Raw genomic sequence first — 24,077 nt, 5'->3', positions numbered from 1 at the left:
TTTACACCATGATACCTGATTGGTTAATGTAATAGTGACGTTAGGTTTAGGGGTGGGGTTTGGTAAGGGGGATCATTTAGATTGCATGATTCAGAAACACCCAGCAGTTTGAAACCACCCACATGGTGATAAACGCCCACTTTTGCTCTGCAGAGACCTAAGTCTCAATTATCATCATTTTTGTAAGTTAACAACGATGCCACCTCAGTACATTAGTCAAATATTAAACTAAGTTATTGCCTTCATAACATATTTTAATATAAATAATGTAGGAAAAACGTTAAAACAGAAATAATAAAGATGTAAACTTCATCTCTCATTCAAACTCGCTCGCTCCCGCTACTTGCTACTCCGCATTGGATTGTGGGAAAGAGTGCTTCAGCAAGTGTACATCGGTTGTACACTCGAAATCAGAATGAATTGTGGGTAAAAGGTAGAGGACAAATGTAGGGAATGAAGTAATTCACTCCATAGACAGTAAAAGAAATGGACACAGCGACCCGATTGGAACTCAATTGTGAAGTGAAGCCCATTTTTAGCTATTTTTAGCACTTCCGTTTCTGACGTGCAGACTCAAACAAAGCTTGACGACGTCAGCAACCTGTCTGACAGATGTAAATCTTCTAGTAGCTGTGCGTGCAAACTGCCATCGTTAATCTTGCAGAGACGGCGAGCTTGAGCGGGGAGTTCTTTGTCGTGAGTGAGCAGGAGTAAGTATTCTGATTAATTATTTTGTATAGTATTTTAAAATGTAACGCCAGTATGCCATATTAAGTTAATTGCCTGCGAGCTTCTCCTCCTGTCTGTACGGTAATGCGACAGAGAGTCGCGTGGTTATGACGCAATCGTTAGCCTATTTTTACAAAAACTACAGGGCCATAATGTAACATAGAAGGTAATGGAGCCCTTTATACATTGTCGTGTATCTTTAGAAATCAATAATGGACAAATGGAGTCTTTAAATGCCTCAGATGTAAAGTTATTCACTGTCAAAGTGACGCCAAAATGAATGGGAGGTCAATGGGAATGCTAACGCAAGTGAAATTCTGCTACAAGATGGCGGCACCCGAACGACTTCAACTTCCGGTCGACTTCTTTGCCGCCTGGTTCACTAAGAAATCGGACAGCACTACAAAATGGCTGACATACCATATAGTGCACTAGATATATTGGATAGGGAGCGGTTTCGGACATCAAGGGTTTAGCTACTTTCCATTGAAAGAAGTAGGGAAAAATGCCGAGACAGAGAGACTTAGCTAGCTCATTCACTTCGCAACCTTTGAGGTAAACGGACGTGCTGAATTATAAAGCAATAAACGACAGTAACAGCCAATTCATTTTATTACAACTGTTAGTGATCTCAGTAAGCATATTATAGTAGCCCAATAAGTGGCTTGACTATTCTGTAGATCGCGATATATGCACGCTTTTTTTTTTCGTGCCGAGTGTTACTTTCTCTGAAAATGACACGCTCGTTTCGACAGGTTTTCGAAACTGGAAAGCAGTATTAGAACGTGACCGTGGTGTTCAAAAACATGTGTGCAGCCAAGCTCATTTACAAGCCTCGACCTCTTGGACAGAGTTTTCCCGCCGATCGGTGTCAGGGGAGACCGTAGCATGTTTGCTCGGCCCCCAACAGATAGAAAAGAATTGCTATTATATAAAAAGCATGGCAGGTGTTGTGAAGTTTTTAGCAGTCAATGAGCTTCCACTACGGGGGGATTGTGAAACATGTGACAGTGAGGAAGATTGCATAGCTGTGGGGCTTTTTGCCAAGTTGTTTAAATACACGTTGGAAAAAGATAAATACTTGGCTGACATTACATCAGGTATCCCACAAAATGCAAAGTACACTTCCAAAACCACCCAGAATGAAGTGATTGAAATTATGGCATCCATGGTTCTGAACTACTAAATATTTCAAAAATATGTACAAAACATTAAAAATGAAGAAAACAAACACAACAATAACAAACAACCCCAACAATTGTCTTAAATATATGATATTAAAACTATATCAATAGACATGTGAGATTAAAGCATTAAAGCAATCCGACCGGCCCAACAGGAATATCATTTGGCCCACCTTTCATCTCATATCTGGAGCCGGGCCTGCCCGACTCTGCCCCTAAACCTGAGCGACAGAGAACTGCTGGGCAAAATTCTCTACGCGTCGCCGAAGAGGCCAGCCTGGGAGACCGGGGAGTTGACGAGCTGAGTCCGATCAGACTCCCTCATATCTGCCAGGTTCAGCCATAGGTGGCACCACCAAAATGGACATCACCTGACCCAAGGAGTGTGCAGTCACCTTCGTGGAACTAATCATCCAGCCTCATGCGCTTGGGACAGAGTGGAGGATTCCACTCATGCCTGATGCTCTCAGCTGCCTGGAAACGCACAGCTGTCAGCTTGGGATTGGACTCGGGCAACAATGGCACTCTTGAGGGAGGCAACGCAGCCAAATCCTCATCTCCCTAGGACTCACGCCCGCCTTGTGATGCGGCAATCGACATAAGGTCTTCCTCCCGAGCCTCGAATGAGATGTCAGGAGCATGAGAAGGTCCAGCAAACTCATCCGGAAACTCAACCAGCTGTGGCATTTGTGAGGGGGTGTGGCCCGAGGAGGCTGACTCATTGGGCAAGCCCACATGGTAACTATCAGATCACCCTGGCCACCAGCCGAAGTAGCCCTCTTATGAGAAGAGGAGCTAGAATGGGGTGTGGCAAAGGGGACTCTGTACCTTTAAGGTAATCGAGTCTTGATCTTAACGACAAGATGGTCATGTCCCCGCAATGAGAAAATAAGTCATCCATGAACGCAGTCTCAGCGTGCTGAAAGCCAAGACACCTGACACAGCGATTGTGGCCGTCATGGAAGCGATATATATCGACCACAACCAGAAAAACTCGTCTTTAAAAAGACGCAAATTCAACCCGTTTACTCTTTTAGTGAGAGAAAAACTCTTTTAGTGATGCTGAAGCACTCAGGGGAACGCAGGAGCTGACTGCAGGAAACCCAGACGAACCGCTGGATCATCAACCGTCATCACATCAACATCAGCTGACTCGCTTGTATACACTCCGGTGAAAGCAGCAAGCGATGTGCTTGGCTTCGAAGTAAAAGCTTGAATGCGATTTGCTCACGCTGCTCCTTATATACCCGCTCTGCGGGGCGGAGCTCGTGATGCAAAGTCTGCAGACCAAGGTACTAAGTGTACCATTGGCTCGTTTTGTTACCACTAGAAGGTGATTGGGCTCTCAGGCAAGATCCCATTCGTCAGTCTCTTTCTGACGTAACATAGAACATGACCGACTGAAAGGGAACCATGGTAACATGCGTAACCTGAGATGCTTTTACTTAAGTAAAATCACTTTCTTTAAAACAACAAAAAGCTAAAATACCAAAACAATTGTTTTATCAATGCACTGTTTTATTATTGTTTTATTATTGGAATATAATATGGAACACTTGCAATTATGCATCTGAAGCAAAGTACAATATATAAAACTTACTGAATACACAGAATACACCATTAACTTCTTAAATTAATATTGAATTGTTGTAAATAAATATCACATTTCAGCTGTTTAGTGTTCAAAAAAAATTCTGGGAAATCACTTGATGTAATGCTAAAAGAGTGACTTTCAAAGCTGCTATCTAGTAAAAACTTTTTTATTATTATTATTTCAAGGACAAAGGAATGTACTGAAGTTAGTCATAAGTCTCTAGAAAAAAAATCTATACAAACGTTAGGTACAGATACTCAAAAAGTGTAATTAAGTACGGTAAACAAGAAAATGTACTTTGTTACTCTCCTCTGGATACCACTCAGTCCAGTTGCATTTCTTAGGCTCAAAAATTACAGTTGTTACACACCAAGTTGTTTAGGTGTCAGAAAGTCAGATATAAAACCCCCATAAAAAGCTATTTTTTTATGATTACAAACAAATCGGGTGCATGTTACTCATGAAGTTTCAATTTCTTAAATTAATAACAGCTTTATAAAAATGATCTAGACATGTTTATCTATAATCTGATTCCAGCAAATCATGTGACACAGTGAAAGAGAAACTAAACACAGCAGAAAATTACCCAACCAAATAAATCCTGTTCAAACTGAATACCTTCCACATGATCACAGATTAATGTTTGATCATACCATGTGAAGCTGATCCGATAAGAAGACTCTGTCATTTTAACTGAAACGTTCTAGCCATTCCTCAAATGTCCTGTAAAGAAAAACATCAATCAGCTACCGAAATTCATTAATATAAATATATATATATATATATATATATATATATATATATATATATATATATATAGACAAAAGAGCAATGATATACAAGTGCTATAACAACTCTCAGTTAGGTTAACACGGTACACGTAGCATGGGATTTTAAATAATATAATAAAAAGAAAACGGATAGAATAGAAAAATAATAGAGCAAGCTAGTGTTAGAGGTCTTTATATATATGTGTGTGCGTGTGTGTGTGTGTGTGTGTATGTATGTATGTTTTTTACAGGAGTTTCTTCTGTTCATCAGGGCTGCATTTATTTTATCAAAACTACAGGAAAATAAAATATTGTAAAAAAAATTATTGTAGTTTTGCTCATGAACAGAAGAAACTGCTGAAAAAAAAAAAAATTGTTGTTACCAGCCGGAATGCATATATATATATATATATATATATATATATATATATATATATATATATATATATATATATATATATATATATATGCATGCAGGTTGGTAACAGAAGAACGAGAACTAAACAGGAGGAATACAATCCAGCAAGGTATTTATGGCAACCAAACCAGCCGGTTAGCACGCCAACACCACACCTGGAATGCAAAGAAACCTGTCTACATAAGTAATCAGTTGTACCAACACCATTAGGTATTTTTGGTACTTTACCGACACTACTGAAAGTGAAAGCATGTGCTAGCAGAAAACATGAATGCATTAAGCAGTTCTTATCATGAATAACACACGGCTCGTGTTCTTTCCAATCACGTGACAAATAGAAGACAATTCATATTCCTAGGCATTCGAGAGCATGAGAGACGCCCTCTCTTCTTATCCAGGTATAATTGCAACTTATTTTAGACTTTTCTACATACAACTCAGAAGGAGCTTTCCAGTGAGGACTCCTGAATGTCTCAAATTATGTAAGTACTAACAACTAATACTCTCTCACCGGAGAAATCTGAATAAATTACTTGGGGAAACACTTGTACAACAAGCACAACATAAATTATGTAAATTACAGTTTAATTTTGTAGTTATGTAAATAAATTATAAATTGTTGTATTCATAAATGTGTTTGCTTTGATAACTTAGTTGTGCAGTAATTTAATTTATTTCTATTTATTTCTCATGTCATTTTTTTTTTTTTTTTTTTTTTTTGCCACAGACAAACAAGCTGCATTGGGAAAAATAACAAGACTTTACAAGAATTTACAGAGTTTTGAAAATGGAAGCATCAGGAAAACTGCTGTCATCACGACTGCTTTCACTGCTGAAGAACGCACAGTGGGAAAAAGATGATATTGTTAAGTTGTTTAAAGCCCTCGTGAAAGAATTTAATGGCAGGAATGAGGAATTTCACACATGGATGATGAGAATCCTTCATCAAGTGGAAATTCACAAAATAAGCATGTCTGATTTGTGTGACAGTAAGATTGTGGATCAGGTTGAGGAAGAAATAAAAGACACTGCTGGGAAAACACTGGATGAGATTATGGAGGAAATCTTTGAACAAAAAGTTATTGATGAACAAATTATGGCAGAAGTAAAAAAAATTGTGTCTTCCGTCTCTGAATGTCTATCAGCTTCTTCAGCACCAGATTTACAAGGAATAAAGCAAACTCTGTTTAAACTCTGCAAAGCTGCGGAAAAGACAATTGGAAATAAACCTCGACTGACTCAGATGGTGAGCTGGTGCATTCTGGTTCTTTCTAAATCAAGTCGGCTGGTTCAGGTTTTAACAGGAGAAGGAAAGTCGTGTATTGTGGCAATGTTTGCAGCATATCAGGCCATGATGGGAAAAACCCCTGATATCATTTCCAGTTCTCCTGTACTTGCTGAAAGAGACGCTGAAGAATGGTTTAGCTTTTATAAGGAACTGAATATCACTGTTGATGTCAATACCAATAAAACAGAAGATGAAGAGCTGAAGAAGTGCTATGAATGTCAGGTGGTGTACGGTACGACTCAGAGTTTTGCAGGTGATTTTCTGAGACAGTGCTTCCACAGAAAAGATGTGAGACCTAAGAGGGAGTTTCAGTGTGTTATAGTGGATGAAGTGGACTCGCTGATGCTGGACAAAGGTCTTGAAGTGGTTTATTTGAATAGTAATATGCCTCTCATGGAACCATTAAATGGAATACTGGCTGAAATTTGGTTCAACATCAATCAGCTGAAGCGTTTAGACACAGGAGAGATTTTAGGCCCAATTCAGCTCCTCTCTCAAGTTCTATCTGAAATCATTACTGAAAATAAAAACACTTATAAAGTCAGTTCTGTGCAGAATGCTGTAGATGAAGCAAAACAACTAGATAATGCAAGTTCTGCCCAAACAGAGGCAATTTTAACCATGTTTGTGAGAAACTTCCCCGAATATTCTTTTAAACCTTACAAGGAAGGGTCTGATGGTAATTTAGAGGACCTAAATGAGATCAGTCTCACAGGCACCAATAAGAAACAAGAAATATCCGTTTTGCTCCTGGGAAATGGCAAATGTCGTTTAGTGTACTCTGAGGAGGACTCTCTAGTTAAATCATTGGGTAAAATGATTAAAAAGTCTTTGCAGCATGAATCCAAAGGGGAACAAAATGAATCAGGTATCCCAAACTATCGAGATCTAATTGATGGAAAGTTGCAAACTTGGATTGAAAATGCTTTGCAAGCCACCACAATGACTGTGGGGCATGAATATATTTTTCATAGAGATGGAATTGTTCCGGTTGATTACAAATGCACCGGTGTTGTACAAAACAACATGCGATGGGGGGAAGGACTTCAGCAGTTTCTGGAGATGAAACACCAAACTAAACTCTCCAACATGAGTCTAATCACAAACTTCATGTCTAATGTTGGTTTATTCCAGAAATACAAAAACTGTGTCTATGGGATCACGGGAACTTTGGGGGACCAAGCAGAGCTTGACTTGCTGAAGAAACTCTACAATGGCATTGAGACGTGTAAGATTCCCTCATTTAGACGAAGGAAACTTTATGAGTTGGAGGGTTTGGTGATAGCTGAAGAAGATGAGTGGATCAGGACCGTCTGTAATGCTGTTAAACATCAAGTGACCTCCACAGTTTATCGAGGTCAACGAGCAGCACTCATCATCTGTGAAACCATCAATCGTGCAGAAATGTTTCACAAGACTCTCGAAAACACCATCACATCAGACAAACTGAAACTATATGTGAATAACAACATGGATAACTCTAAGATAATCTATAGTAAAGTCCAAGCGGGGGACGTCATCATTGCAACTAATCTAGCAGGTCGAGGAACAGACCTAAAGGTCAGTGAAAGTGTAAATGAGGCAGGAGGTCTGTTTGTGGTGCAGACCTTCTTACCTCTGAACGTTCGTGTCGAACAGCAAGCGTTTGGACGAACGGCTCGTCAAGGAAATCCAGGATCTGCTCAACTCATCATGTGTGCCAGACATTTCTCTGACACTGTTATACTAACGATGAGCCTGAACACATCTTTTACCAGTTTATTCAGCCATCTGAATCATCTTACAACTACACTGTCACGTTTAACAAGTGTATTGATGCCACGTGGATCCACAGAGGGTCTTTTTGAGGAAGCAGTTAATCGCTACCTGAAAGATAACAGCTTTCAAAGTCATAAGGCAATGGTCTCTGCTCTCACAGTACTCTTAACAATGAAATCATTACCATTCATGGAAAACAATTTGGAAAAGGCAAAAATTGCCAGAAATATGCTGGTGAAGATCAGACTCTCTGGGTTTCTTGAAAAAGACATTCCGAAAATCACAAAAAAGGAAGAACTTTTTTCTGTCTACCTTGAAATTCTGGACGGCGTTTATAAAGATGATGTTTTTTCAGACCAGCGTGATGTAATCGTGTCCTCTCTTCATGAGTGCTGGGGTTTGTGGCTCTTGATGAACCCCATTGAGGAAAAGACCACTGAGATGATGAAGGAACAGCTGAAGAAGGACTTATCGAGTGCAAAGCTAAAATTTGTGTGCAAACAGTCTCCATCCTCCATGGTCTACTATTACATCAGATCTGGAAACAATCTCTGTAACAAGGGATGCCTAACTGAGAGCATTGAGATGTTCACCAAAGCTTTGGGGGATGGAAATTGCTGGGAGATTATTCCTCTCTATAATCGTGCTCTGGCCACTATTAAGAAGAAGGACACTGGCTATATTGCACGAGCATTGGCTGACCTGCAAAGGGCTGACATGGCAATAGATTCATACAAGTCACATCTGGCACAGATTCTGACATATGTGAAGTCATCAAGCCAAGAGCCAAAAGTGGTTGGGGATACTTTGCTCTCCAAACAGTTTCGAGTGAAGTATATGATTGTAGATTTACTCAAGATGAACATTCAAGATTCTATAATAAAGTTGAAGAGCGTTGAAAGAAGAGGAGATGTGAGACTGTCAGAAAAACATACAGTTTTTCTGGCAGAAGGCTTGATGAAGTTTGCTTTAAGCAGAAGAGATACAAGCCTGGCTGAAATCTTTGCAATCGTTCTGATAGATGACTTTATAACGAGAGCTGAAATCAAACGAGAAGATGTGAACCTAGCTGAAAAATTTGTCATATTTTGGAGAGAAAAATTTATGATGGGGACTGAAAACAGAGGAGATGTGAAGCAGCCTGAAAGAATCTCTGACAGAAGGACTTCTTCCTTTCTGTCCGATGGCTTTCTGGTAGAAGATGTGATTCTCAGTCCAGTACGAGTTCTGACAGAGCTGCTAATGGAATTTGAACATGTTATGTCTTTGGGTCTTGATAACATTTACTCTCTGGAAACCATGTTTTCTTTCAGTGGCTTTTTGTCAAACATGTTTAAATAGTCTTGAAATGTCTTGATGTGCTATCAGTGGTGGTCAAATGTACATACGTGTACTGTGCACATACATACTTATTTATCAATGACTGTTATAACAAATGGCCTCACATTTATGTATTTGTCATGTGGATGCAAACTTACTAGGACTATGCCTCTGAAAAAAAAATGATTGAATGTGAACAATGTTCATTATGAGAGATATTTGGGTTGCACTTTATTTTACAGTACGTGTACTAACATGTACTTATAGTGTACTTACAGTGTATTTATCTAAGAAAGTTCTGGTAACACAAGGTAACTACATGGGGTAGGGTTAGATTTAGGGGTAGGTTCAGGGTTAGTACCTATTTATTGCATAGTTATTGTAATTACTATAATAAGTACATAATATTTACATGGGGAACAGGACTGTAAAATAAAGTGTACCGATATTTGAAATACATACAAAGATAATGCACCATATTCATGGGTAAATTAGTAAGATATTATGTATTGTATTTATGTATGCTCGATTTACAAATAAGTGAACCTACATGTATCGGAATTATGTAAAAGTAAAAAAAAAAAAAAAAGGAAATCAGTAGATCATTATCATTTTCTTTGCGAATCAATAAACTGTGAACTAAAGTAACTAACTTAAGGTGGCCAATTTGCATGTTTCCAAGCAATTAAATTACTTTATTGTGTCATGGAGGCCACATTAACATAATTGAAAAACATGCAATTTATTACAAATATATATGTTTATTACTTTTTTCCCCTTTCTATAATGAAATGTTTTAAACTAAACATGTTTTATTAGGAGTATTGTTTTAATATTCAATTGTAATCAATTTGACTAAGTTTTGTTCATTTAAATCCAGCAGTGAATCCTCTAAATAATTATTTGGTTCCTCAAATCTTTCTCTAGATTGCGGAAATATTCATTATGATAACCATATCTGATTTCAATAAACCTGTACATTAAATAAATTGGTCCTGGCTCAATCTGTTTAGGAGAACTGTTTAAGACAGTTTTGTCCATTTTTGATTCATTTAATGAATTTTAACTTTTGTATGTTTACAGCTACTTACAGAGTTCAGTAACTTGCTTGGATGTAATCTGTGTGTCATGTGTTCCTTAAATAGAGTCGCTTCAAATTCTCTATTTTAAAATATGGGGATGGAAAATAGGAATTGTCCTATTGCTTTAAACTTTATACGCTGTGATTTAACTAATTAAATGTGAGCATGTCATGTTCAAAATAAAAATGCAGTTAGCAATGACCAAATAACCCACATATATGCCAAAATGCCATGTTGTTTTGATCTACCGATGATGAACAATCGTGACTTATCGTGTTTAACTCATAACTGTAAACTCACATTTCATCCAGGAAAGTTTTGACAGCATTTTCCTTATTACCTCCATATAATGCCTGTATTAACATAGTTTATTTTATGTGACGATAATTCTGGCAAAGAGTGAATTTGCATATTTGCTTATATTGACATTTTACATAGAACAGTGTTGTGAATGGTAACTGGCATTTTAAAAAGACAATAAATAAATAAATAAATAAATAAATATGTGGTTAGGGAGCCTACTGTAATGCTGTAGCCCAAGGGCCTTTTGTTATCTTAATGTGCCCTGACAGCTACATGCTAATGTTTTAACATACTAATCTTATAGACTAATCTGGTAATGTGGATTCTGCTCCAGAATCCAAGTGGACTGTTCTAATACAAGGGGCAAAAAGGATCAGAGGCTTATCTTCTTAATCTCACGCAGGCTAGAGACATTCAACAAAATAAAATTAAAAACAAATGAAAAAGTTTGTGTTCATGTTGCTTAGACTTGGTCTGATGTGATGGATCATTGTACTGCATGAGGAACAACAGGGGCGTAAAACTGCCTGGTCAATGTATCTGCTTGCTCCAGGTCTGCAGTCTCACCTTCTTCAGATGTTTTTTGGAGCTTGATTAAATAAATGCTTGGTTTATAAAGATGAGGACGTTTTAAGCTATGAAACACAGCATGTTTTAATGGCATAAAGACATACACTAAATGTCAGATCAATGGAAATTTGATTTCTCATGTCATGACCCCTTTAACAAGCTGGAAAGCCACACAATAAATTAACTTGGTAAAACACATATGCTGTCACACAGCACGACTACATACATGGCATTCCGTTCTGTCAGAGCTGTTCTCCTTCTGAATCTCAAAACAAACCATTCTTTCTTCTTCAGGGTTTTATTCCTCCCTCTTGTGGACATTGAGCTATATTACAAAGGTAGGTGCAATATGGTTTGAAAGGGATCTTTTCACTTCATGTTCAATTTTAAAGGGGTCATATGATGCTAAAAAAAAAAAAAAACCTTATTCTGTGTATTTGGTGTAATGAAATTTTTATGTGGTTTAAGGAAAAACAAAAATATTATTTTCCACATACTGTACATCATTATGTCTCCTCTATGCCCAGCCTTCTGAAACGAGTTGTTTTTTACATCGTTCCGAAAAGCGAGGTGTGCTCTTATTGGCCAGCTATCCACAGTGTTGTGATTGGCCGAATGCCTCAATTGTGTGACATAAATGTTACGCCCCTCACCACACTGTGATGCCTTGGCCGGCCAGAGTGATGAGACAAAAACATAAAACTCATTATAAACATGATTTCTAGTGGTGTCTTCTTTTGTAAAGCAAAAACAAAGAAGTTCTGCTTTCTCAACGAAACAGAGTCACACACTGTGGCCTTGAGTGAGCGGAGGCCAGCTTGAGAACGCCACGGCGGTAGACTCTACGAAGGAGCTTACCTTGTTATTGCAGCATCCACATGTGATGACAACGGTGCAAAGCAAATGTATTTCTTCAGCGATCAGCACGGATCAGCTCCAGGCATGACAAAGCTGATATCATGCTCTTTCGGAAGGCCAAACAAAGTTCGCTGGGAGGCTTTATGCAAATCTTCCCACATAGTGACGTTCACATGTTGGGGGTGTGTTAGAACGAGGTGTTTTAGAGGGGTGTGGCAGAGGCTTAACTTTTATAAAGAATATCTCTTTGGATTTGAGACTTTAGTCTTTGCAACTTTACAGATCTTCTTTATGCACCAAGAGCTTGTAACACTCCAAAGAGAAAGGAGAAATTGAAATCGAATCATATGACCTCTTTAAACGTTTAACCTCTTCTTTAAACCATCCAATCAACGTAAGCTTAAAAGACCTTTACATCTGTCCAGGGCTCAATACTGTCTCTCTGCTTGAGCTTGTCCTGCCACCCAAACAGTAAAAGTTGGCATGTAAAAAAAAAAATAAAATAAAAGGAAGTGTTTTGGCACTATTTTTTGTAACATTACAAAGAATTATGATTCTCTCCCTTTTTTCCTAAAGGAATAAATGGGTAACCGGAGGATCCATGCAGTCCATATCTTGTTTCTTCTATGTTTTTTTCATCAGGGTCAGCTAACCTGAAATGATACTCCTACATTCTGTGGATGTTTATTAACATATAAATGTGTTATGAACTAAATATTTCACTGTAATGGTAGTCAGGACCCTTTCCAATGTAACTACACCATTTTTGTTGGAATGTACTGGATAACTGGACTAACAAGAGGCTTCATAGGTGCGTTCCTTCAGTTTTGTTATTGTTCATCTGTTTGTTGTTGGTCTGACAAAGACACTGATTGAACCTGCTTGTAGAAATTTAGGCTGATTTGGCTGTTGCTACTGGAATGGTGGGTCCATTAAAACTCATTCAGTCATCAAGTACTTTTCCCAGTTTATTTGTGCTGACATATAGGAGTAGACATTTCACAGATGGCATTGATGGTAATTGTTGGTTTCTAAAACCCATAAACAAAACCATTAATAAAATACAAACACAATAGCAAACCTTAAATCATACATCTGAAATCAGCTTTAACAATCAAATGAGTGTAACATTAAAGAGCTACTAAACATAACTAGAATTCAATATCATATCAAACACAATCATTTAAACTAAAACAAATCAAGAAGGAAACTTACATAATCAACAACGCAACGATTCCACACAAGCCATGTCTGAACAACAGCTTTTGGTTCAAACAAAAGGAGACTGAAACATAATTAGTAAGGGCCACAGGTGCTCTTTATCAAGACACAGTCAGCCAATCAGATCACAGCAGGATTTTCTACAGCCGCCCCCAAATATGTTAACATATTTGCATTTACAGAAAGTTCATGTGGTTGAATTATCAGAATCAGTCAATTCAGGAAGAACAATCAGACGGTTGACTGGACGAATTAAATATTTCCCTTTGCTGAAAATCTCAGCAACTCTCACTCTTCCATCAGAACTTGGCAAAATCTTACTGACCGTCCCTATAGGCCAGTGTCCCCGAGGAAGCTGAGGTTCCACAATCATGACGATAGCAGAAGGAGCTATAGGATTACCATCAAGTTCCCACTTTTGACGAGTCTGAAGACTTGGAAGATAATCTCGAACAAAACTGACCCAGAATCGATCCGCAAGAACTTGGCTGTGTCTCCACTTTCTACGGGTAAGTAGTTCTGAATCTGCATACATCACTTGAGGAAGAGATGCATCTCGCCGCCCCATCAGTAGGATATTTGGTGTGATTGGATCAGGGTCTGAAAGATTTGAAGATACATAGCCAAGAGGTTTTGAGTTTAACAACTCCTCAATTTCAACGAGCACTGTATACAAAACTTCCTCTGAGACTACTTGTATTCCCAGAACTACTCGTAATGCCGTCTTTACAGACCGTATCTCTCTCTCCCAAGTACCTCCAAAATGGGGAGAATATGGCGGATTGAATGAGAATTTAATTTGCTGTTGGGCTAGTATCTCTTGGAAGGAAGGACTAAGCAGCGAAAATGCCTCCTGGAGTTCTCTTTCTCCTCCCTTGAAATTAGTTCCTTGATCAGATACTACTTCATAGGGCCTACCTCTACGGGCTACAAATCTTCGAAGAGCCAAGAGGAAACTGTCAGTATCCATACCAGAGAGGAGTTCTAAATGAAGACACCGTGTCGTCTGGCATTTGAATATAATGCCCCACCTCTTCTCATGTCGGCGACCTACTTTGATGGTTAAAGGCCCAAAACAATCCATACCTGTCGACCAAAAGGGGGGCTTATACAGGCGAAGTCTGGAAACTGGTAGATCAGCCATTCTAGGAACTGAAGGCACACCTTTCCACTTCCTGCATTCAAGACATGATCTTTGAATCTTCTTTATTAACTGTCGCCCTCTCAGAACCCAGTATTTCCGACGAAGCTGAGCGAACACTCTTTGTGGTCCTGGATGGCACAGAGTGGAGTCATAATCAGCAACCAAAAGTTTGGTAACATTATTCTTAGGATCTAAAACAATTGGATTAATAGATTCAAGATCCAAATCCTCACTCTGACGAAGTCGTCCACCCACTCTTATTAGCTCTGTAACGGGATCATACTCTGGTGCCAAACCAACTAAACGGCTGTGTGAGGGAGCTCCATGACCGTTTTTTAGCAGTTTATATTCCTCAGGGAAATCTTCCACCTGTGCTTGACGCAAAAGACATAATTCTGCTTGTGTTTGAGAAGGTTTAGTCTCAGCTCTTAAGTCCAAAGAGAGGTTCTCAACAGTTGCTTCAATCAACTCTGACCAGGTATTGAATTGAGATGCATCGTACTTGAGAGAGTTTACTGATGCTTGATTAAGTCCACAAAACAAAGGTTTTCTCAGCTCTGTCCCAACCTCCTCTGTTCTTAAGGCTGGAGATTTTGGCCATTGCTGATAGGGCAAATATAGAAAAGGTGGTCCTTGAAACCAAGAACTGGTTGCAGACAATTGATCAAGTCTCTTGCCTCGAGTGATGTCATCTGCTGGATTACTTACAGTGTCAACATATCTCCAGTGATCCGGTCTAGTATACTCAAGAATCTCCGTAATGCGGTTTGCCACAAAGATCTTGTACCGGCAGGATTCGGACTGGATCCAGGTCAACACAGTTGTGGAATCAGACCAAAGTGTCACCCTTTCAACATCGAAGGTGAGTTCCTTTTGCAACAGGTTCGCCAGCTGAGCCCCGGTCAGAGCAGCACATAGTTCCAAACGAGGAATAGAAATGGTCTTCTTTGGTGCTACCCTTGAACGAGCCATAACCAGAGATATAGAAATCTCACCATTTCCGTTTACCAGACGCAAATAGGAAACTGAACCATAGGCCTTTTCGGATGCATTGCAGAATATGTGAAGCTCTCTGATGACTGGATCTTCCCAATTCGTTCTTGGACCATACCATCGAGGTACTTGGAGCTTTACCAAATCTGGCAACTCTCCTTCCCATGCCTTCCAAGCTGCCTTGATTCCCTCCGGGATATCTGGATTATCCCATCCTCTGTTAGGTTTCATCCATAATTGTTGCAGAAGAACTTTAGCACGTGTCGTGAATGGAATGATAAAACCCAGAGGGTCATACTGGCGAGCAAGTATACGATATATCACTCGCAAAGTTAGGACAGTATACTCCACTAGACGGTGCTTATAGCTCAAAGTATCCTGCAAGCAATGCCAACTTAATCCAAGAGTTCCCTCGCATGGATCTGTGCAGTCATGACTTAACCCCAGGTTGGTCTCTACTGAACGAGCTTCGGCTGGTAAGTGGTCAGTCACAGAGACATGGTTACTGGCCCATTGTCGAATCTCAAAACCTCCTTCAGCCAAGGAAGAACGCAATTTCATAAGCATCTCCTTGGCCTCTTCAGTAGTTGGAAAACTTTGTAGGCAATTATCCACATAAAAGGAATGCAAGACAGAAGACTGAACATCTTGAAATTCGACTGGAAGATTCTGAACACATTTCTGGAGAGCATATATGGCACAACAAGGGCTACATGTAGCACCAAAAGGCAAGACCTGCCATTCATAGACATCAACTGGATCATTTCTTCTCATGTTTCGCCACAAAAAACGTAGCAAAGGAGAATCAGAAGCCAGGAGACCAACTTGATGGAACATTGATCTAATGTCTCCACTTATCGCAACTTGATGTTCTCTAAACCGAAGTAAAACTCCAATCAAGGTAGGGCCTAGAACCGGTCCAGGTAACAAATAGGCATTTAAACTCTCTCCGTGATACTGATAGGAACAATTAAATACCACACGATGCTTGCCATTATGTTCTACAAGATGGTGGGGAATATACCAAGATTCGTCACTGAGATTAATCTCATTTAACTTTAGTTTCTTGACATATCCAGCTTCAATGAGCTTCTGAATCTCTTTCTCATAAATAGATGCCTGTGCTGGATCCTTAGCTAGATGTCTCTCCATTCGACGCAAAGCCGGCATTACTGCCTCTTGAGATGCTTTAAGGACTGGTGCATTCTCAACTCGAAGTAAAGGAGTCGCATATCTTTTGATTCCGTTCATTTCTTCTAGCTTTGTTTTCTCGTCTAGACATTTGAGAGCTTTCTTATCTTGTTTAGACCGCAGAGCATGCTTTGGATTCTGAGAGAAAGGAATTACGTCAACTTGCCATAACTTCTCCACATCTTTATGCAACTGATCCATGGAGAGAGATGCCTGGAAGAAACACTGAGCCTTGGAATTAGTCTTCTCACCCAAGGAAGTAGGTCCATGTAGTACCCATCCCAGTCGAGTATGCAAAGCAGCTGGACTTCCAGGAGGACCAAAACGTACTCGCTCTTTGGAGCAAAGAAGGTGAGGATGATCAGATCCCACTAGTAACAAAGGTTTAACTCTCTGAAACTCCTCCAGAGGGAGGCCTCTTAGATGTTGGTAGCGTCTCTGTAGGACTTGCACAGGATAAGTTTGTTCAGGTAAGTCAATCATTTGAGCAGTAAATGCACCTTGTATCTGGTATTTACTTTGCTTGTGAGAAGCTGGAGATATGGTAAAAGAAACCGTTGCACCTTCAATTTTCTCTGTGTCTTGTCGAATGGTTCGAAGAACCAATGATTCTGCCGCCCCATGAAGACCTAAACTCTCTGCTGCAGAAGACATGAGCATAGTTCTCTCAGAACCATCATCTAGGATAGCATACGTCTCCAGAGTCTTTCCTTTGTGGCTCAGAACTACCCTCACAATTTTCAGAAGAACAGAGTTCGGACCACTTGATCGGCTCAAATAAAATATCCTAGAATCTGGTTTGCGAACATTTACTTCATGCAGTACTCCTAAGTGACGATCTTGACACAATGGACATTTTCCTCTTAAGTCACACTTAGATGATCTATGGGCCCAACCACATCTCCAACAACGATTATTGTCAATAATCCATTTCCGTTTGGCTGCCGTATCGAAGCTCTGAAATTCAGGACAATGACTGAGATGATCATTACTGCCACAGCTTGCACATGACGGTTTAAGGCCCTCCTTCTTGCGGTGTCGCAGAATTTCGTGGTTTGCAGTTTCAGAGTTCCTTTTTTGAGTTGGATCAACTTCTTGACTTATGCCATGAAGAAATGTAGCTGTGTGATATTGGGACTTGGTAGGCCTTGCTTCTCTTACCTGATACTTTTTCATACCTTTAGACTGTTCAAACACTTGGGTAGCTAGATTCTGACAATCTGATTCTTCTTCCAACCAAACTGAAAAATTCACCAAGTTGTAGGACTGGTCTGGTCGGGTGGTTTTGGCATATCTTGCAAAACTAGCAACCTGATGTGCTGGAAGTTTACTGAGTAACTGATGGACATGTGATGCACAGGATAATTCCTTTGCTCCTTCTTCATGATCCCAGGATTGAAGCATTCCCACAAGAGCTTGAACTCGTACAGCAAAGTCACCGAATCCACCAGAATCTCCTGAACGTACAGCGGGTAAGTTCTTAATTGTAGCAATCTCTCGCAGCACCAACTGGTGAGGTTGCCCATATCTTTTCTGAAGAGCTTTTAAGGCAGTAGTATAAGGCTGGGAATGATGGGCATAAGCCAAAGCCAGAAGTCGAGCTGCCTCCAACTTCAAATGATCAAGAAGAATATGATACTTGTATTGCTCAGTTTCCTCTGAGGGTAACAAATTCTTTAAAGCCATATTCAGCATGGCAAACTCATGGGGGTCATCACTCTTCAAATATGGAAATGAAAGTCTTTCAATACGGGCCGACCTGGAGGGATGTAGAGCTGTCATACTTGCGTGGGGCACATTCACGGGTGAATGAATAGACATATGCTGGTTAGGGACCATCATTTGCATTCCAATTTGGGATAATGCAGTTATTGGATTTACATCTCTTTGCTGCCCCTGCTCCAGAGGTGCTGATGCAGTGGTTATAACTCTGGGTATCAAAGGATTCTGATGAGACATAATAGAAGGATTATCTTGCTGCGGTACAGTACTAGTTGTCTGCTGTTCTAACGAAGTTTGATGTGAATGACCAAGAGAAGCATAAGTAAATCCAGCTGATAAATCTCTAGTAGGCAATGTTGCAACCCTTGAAGGAACTGGCAGAACATTCTGGATATGAGCTGGATATAATACTGGATACGAATAATCAGGTAGATATGGAGGCCTTAAAAATCCTCCATTTGGAGGGAAAGTTGGCCAACTTGGAGGCATCCACTGGTGACCAGGCATACAGAATGCATTTCCCTGCATTTGATCAAGTGGCCAAAGGTTTTGGTCCCTTCCTACTTGTTGATCACTGGGATAAAAACTGGGATTCATTTGATGATGACTGACTGAAGATGAAAGACCATTACGTTGTTGCTGAGTTAAGCCTTCACCCATTACATTTGGATGCATTAAAGGTGGCCTGAGGTTATCTGGGAGTGGAACGGAGAGCCTAGTAGGCGAACATGGATCGGAAAGATGCTGGTGTTGTCTCTCTGATGGCCCTCTAGTGGTGACTGCTGAGGAAGTAGGCATTGATGAGGTAGATGGCACATACTGAGATGGGGGCAAAGTATTTTGTCTCTGAACTTTTGATGGTGTAGAAAGCACATTATCCTGCTTGGTTTGATGTCGTCGCATACATTCACTCAACTCATCCACAATCGAATCTCTGGCGTTCATCTCATTTTGCTGGATCTCATCTTGCTGGTTTGCTTGTATGGGGATATGACCTGGGGATGCTTGAATAGAACTGCATTCAGAACCAGTAGAAAATGAAGAACTTCTTTTCCTTTGCATATCCTTCATCATGTGTCCCACATCCAACAACATTCCTTTCATTTGTTTAATCTCCTCAGACAAAGACTTCACCTCATTTTGAGTAGCAGTAATGGAAGCTCCCTGTGATGCAACCAAATGGCTCAAATCTTCTGGCTGGTGTGCCAATTGTCCAGCTGGATGCATTGAAGGATTTAACTGAGTCATCATATAATCTTCGTGCCATCTTGGAGGTTTTACAATCCTTGATGAACGTTTAGGTTTCACACAGTCATCCTCAGTCTCCATTCCAGTTGCCTTTCCGGCTCGAAGGACCATGTAGAAATTTAGGCTGATTTGGCTGTTGCTACTGGAATGGTGGGTCCATTAAAACTCATTCAGTCATCAAGTACTTTTCCCAGTTTATTTGTGCTGACATATAGGAGTAGACATTTCACAGATGGCATTGATGGTAATTGTTGGTTTCTAAAACCCATAAACAAAACCATTAATAAAATACAAACACAATAGCAAACCTTAAATCATACATCTGAAATCAGCTTTAACAATCAAATGAGTATAACATTAAAGAGCTACTAAACATAACTAGAATTCAATATCATATCAAACACAATCATTTAAACTAAAACAAATCAAGAAGGAAACTTACATAATCAACAACGCAACGATTCCACACAAGCCATGTCTGAACAACAGCTTTTGGTTCAAACAAAAGGAGACTGAAACATAATTAGTAAGGGCCACAGGTGCTCTTTATCAAGACACAGTCAGCCAATCAGATCACAGCAGGATTTTCTACACTGCTGTTTATTGTTTCTTAAAATCTCAGCTTTCCAAAGATACTGTATATGACATGTTTACATTTATTTATTTAATTTGGTGTTTCATGAAGTCAACCCTCAAAGCATTGTGTTTACTGAGCTATATTTAATCTTATTTCGAATATATTTAGCTATCACACAAAATAAGTTGAGATTCACTTGCGAGTGCAGTTAAACAGTTTATTAGGAACAATTAAAGATTTCACTTTTTAGCTTCATTACTCCAGGCACATGATCCTTCAGAAATCATTCTCATATTCTGTTTTGCTGCTCAAAATTATTATTATTATTATTATTATTATTATTATTATTATTATCATTATGTTGAAAAAAAGTTGTTTTGCTTAACATATTTATGTAAATTCTTTCTAAAAGGTATTTTAATTTCCCAAATATTTCACACATTACACACAAACCACTGGTTTGTTATTTTAGCATAAGCCCCTTCATGAAGTCTTTTATTCCTGAAGTCATTCATCTTTGTATCATGTATCCTGAAAATAATTTATTCCTTTAAATCGATCAAATGTCAAATGTGATTGCTTTTTGGAAAGACAGGGGGTGATGAAGGTATCTACTATTAATCATTTAACCCTCAGTATCAGTATATAGTTTGTTTCTCTTTACACTGGAAAGAAAACGACTTCCTCTGGAGTGCAGCATCATGAAGAAGCCATTTGTTAAAGAGCTCATCACTTCACAGATTTCAGCACATTCCCTCCAACACTTGTTGTCTTCTCGCTCATAGGACAAAGACTCGCACCGTTGGTGATCGAGTCTTTTGTGACGCTGTTCCTCGCCTGTGGAATGTCCTCCCCTAACATCGTATGGCTCCACAGAAAACTGCTAGTTTTAACAGGGGTCTAAAAACTTACCTGTTTAAAACGTTTAATGTTTACATTTTTGTGTTCATCTCAGTTGGCAGCCGGTTTTAATCATATTTTTGTATTGTTACAGTTCTTTTTGTAGCACTTTGATATGTTCTTTAAAATGTAAAGTTATTTATTAAAAAAAGTGTTTTTTTATTATTATTTTAAATTATACTTAAAAAAAGTAATTCAAGAGAATGTTTGGCATTATAGCATTTTAAACCTTATTGTGAAATGTGTGGTTAATGTGATTTTAATGTAGTGGTCTCAAATCTGTCATCATTTCGTTTTGAAAGGGTGTTTGACAGGTTTCATTCTGCTTTTGATATTGTGTAAAAGTCTGATACAAGTTATTAAAGACTGAATAAAAAAGAGAAAAATAATTCCTAGTTGATCAACCCTTACACCGCACAGAGTTACAGGACAATGTTTACATATTAAAGATGACATAATCTTGTGAATATGTTGTTGAAATCAGATGTACATTTATTTAGAGTGCACAAAATGCTTATTTTTGTAATATATATCTAGGTCTTGACATCTACATAAGCTGGGAAAGCATGATTTTTAAGAACTTAAATAGATTGCTATAAAGACAAAGACATAAACAGATTCTGAACTTCAGTGCAACGGCTGCATTTCCAAAGACTGTTGCAAACAGAGTTCATCCAAGGTTCATCATCAAAAAAACAAAAAAAAACAAAAAAAAAAACAATTCAACTAATAAAGATTTTGAGAGACTATGACAGTAATTTACATTTCACAAAATTAATGGAGTATAAGTAATGGAAAATTAATTCATGGAAATGTAAGTATATGCCTTCTACAATTAATGACACACTGCCTGCAAAGACTGCACACTTTCTGTCTGTTTTTAAATGCACATATTAACACAGTGATTTCAATTTAAAGCATTCAAGCACCTTTTAAAAACAGATTTGTAACTCTCTGTTAATATTTTCTCTGGCACTTTTAATTGCATCCAGAGTCTCCTGGAATTGAGCTGCAGTTTCTCTCATCTTATGAATAAATTTCAGAGTTTCTGATTTGATTTCTTCTGCATTTCTCTTTTGTGCCGGTTGATTCATTTCAGAGATCTCAATCGAATCATAAACAATACCAACAACATCAAGAACAAGAAACAGAGCTGAGACTGTGCCAGATATTTTCCCAACCATTTTGAGAACTGTGGCAGCTTTTGCAGCTGTTCTCCCAATTTCAGCAGTTTTAAGTATTGTTAAAAGTTTTGTAATGCTCGAAATGGTTTTTACAGATCTCACGCTTGTCATTATTGCCTTATTTTCAACAGAAAACATCTGCTCCACCTGCTGAAGCTCTTCTATGGTGTTAGAAATTGTACTCAGATGCTTAATTATGGGGTTGAGTGTGTTCTGGAAGTCTTCGACGATCTTCATAATAGTCTCACGAAGGTTTTTCTGCTTGATCATGTTAGTGATGTTACATGCTGCACCTGTTACTCCTCCAGATATTCCAACAACAGCACCAATAGCAGAAACAGCTAAAGAACCGCCAAATGTGAACGGTGCTAAAGCCAGACCCACTAGTGCTGTGATTCCTCCAGTGGCTCCTAATGTCGATCCTACCAAACTGCCCACTGTAGTGTTCTTGTGGACAGATTCAAGTTCATCAGTGATGTCATTCAGTTCCTTTATATTTCTGACGAGACCTGAATGTTTTTTGTCAAATTCGGAGTTCAGTCCCTTGATGCTTTGTTGCAGTGTCCCACTAAGAGCTTCAAATTTCCTGAAATATCAAAACATTTCTTAGAAGTAGACTGCACTGCATATTTGTTTAATCTTTTTTATGGTTTTACTAGCCTTACCACAAACAACACATATTCTATTGACTGCTATGCAATTTATAGTTGAAATAATGTACTTTTGCAATATAGCAAACTAACAACAACACAGCTAAAACTTTACAATATAAGGGCTGCATTGTTATCATTTGCTTAACAAAAATGCTTTCTCACACTAACTTCTAGTGATGGATTGTTCTTGAACTATTCGTTCATTTTGAATCTTTAATATGACTCAGGAACAAGGAGTTGTCTCAGCGAGTGATTCGTTCATTTCTTGTTGGCTACGCATGTACACAACCCCACAGAATAGGAGAAGGGTCTGGCTGCAGACTTGCACTCTCAGACACTTGCACTTCCGCTAGTGACATCACTTGCAGTCTTTATTTTTTTTTATTTTGTTCTATTTATTGATAACTTTTTGATTGAATCTCTCAACATTTTACAACAGTAGTCAGGTGGTGAAGACAAGAAAAAAGAAACTAAATTACAATGTCACTTGCAATCACTACTTGCACTCTCTGCTACCTGTGACGTCACTTACAATCAACACAAATCGTGCGTGTTGCGAATGGAGACGAGACACTGTGGTGGAGATTAAACGATTAAACCTAATTTAGTACTGTAACGTACAGGGTCCTGCAAGAAAAAGACAAGCCCGGACCGTGGCCACAGAACAGCAGAATATGAACGCAATGCAGTCAAATTTCGTTAAGCGTTTTCCTCCTGTAGAAAAAAACAAAACACTTTATGGCATAATGTATTAAGACACATTAAGTTCAATTAAAAGGCCAAGTTCGATATATAGTTATTATTTAATGTACTACAAGACAAGCAGATGGCTATGAACACAATGTGCAAACTTTGTCCTCCCATACAGCAAAACGCTTAATGTGTCCTAATAACAGACTAAGATGATAAAGACAATTCAGTAGGTCTAGCCTATATGTCTTGTTGTTGACTCAAAGTATATACAGACCAGCAAATATAATCGTGCATTATGAAATGCATTAAGTGATTTTAAAAGGATCAACTCCGTACAGGCAAGCAGATGAGTACAGAACGCAGTGCGTTAAATTTTACATTAAACGTATTCCTCCTATAGAAAATCATTATAAATAATACACATAATGTAGCTTGATGGACAAAGACGATATAAACGAGTTGTAGACAGTTTATTCTATATGAAAAAATGCTTAACGTGAAACTTTGCGTGTTGTGTTTATTCTGGGCTCATGCTTGCCTGTACATATTAGTTATGTATTTTAATAACGTAGAGAAGCATACTGAGTTTGGCCTTTATCATCTTAGTCCATTATGCCACATTTTGTGGTATGTGAGGAAAATACTATATGCATATTCATTAAAATAATGAACTGTAT

The 24,077-nt window shown here is 38.8% G+C and overlaps 2 protein-coding genes across 4 annotated transcripts in view; one reads left to right on the top strand and one right to left on the bottom strand.

Annotated features, from left to right (window-relative positions):
* Positions 1-24,077, top strand: part of LOC128017810 (uncharacterized) — a 176,432-nt gene that overhangs the window by 132,231 nt on the left and 20,124 nt on the right. The gene's annotated exons all lie outside the window — the stretch shown is intronic.
* LOC128017548 (apolipoprotein L3-like) lies at positions 21,735-22,733 on the bottom strand. Its single transcript, XM_052602951.1, has 2 exons — positions 22,720-22,733; positions 21,735-22,640 (listed from the first exon to the last, which is right to left on the bottom strand). Exons 1-2 carry the CDS (start codon positions 22,731-22,733, stop codon positions 21,803-21,805), a joined length of 852 nt encoding a protein of 283 aa, XP_052458911.1. The 3' UTR covers positions 21,735-21,802.

This window comes from Carassius gibelio, chromosome A7 (genome assembly GCF_023724105.1).
Source record: "Carassius gibelio isolate Cgi1373 ecotype wild population from Czech Republic chromosome A7, carGib1.2-hapl.c, whole genome shotgun sequence".
NCBI classification, from domain to species: domain Eukaryota; kingdom Metazoa; phylum Chordata; class Actinopteri; order Cypriniformes; family Cyprinidae; genus Carassius; species Carassius gibelio.
The sequence above is the reverse complement of the archived record's forward strand: the minus strand, read 5'-3'. Positions and strand labels throughout refer to the sequence as shown.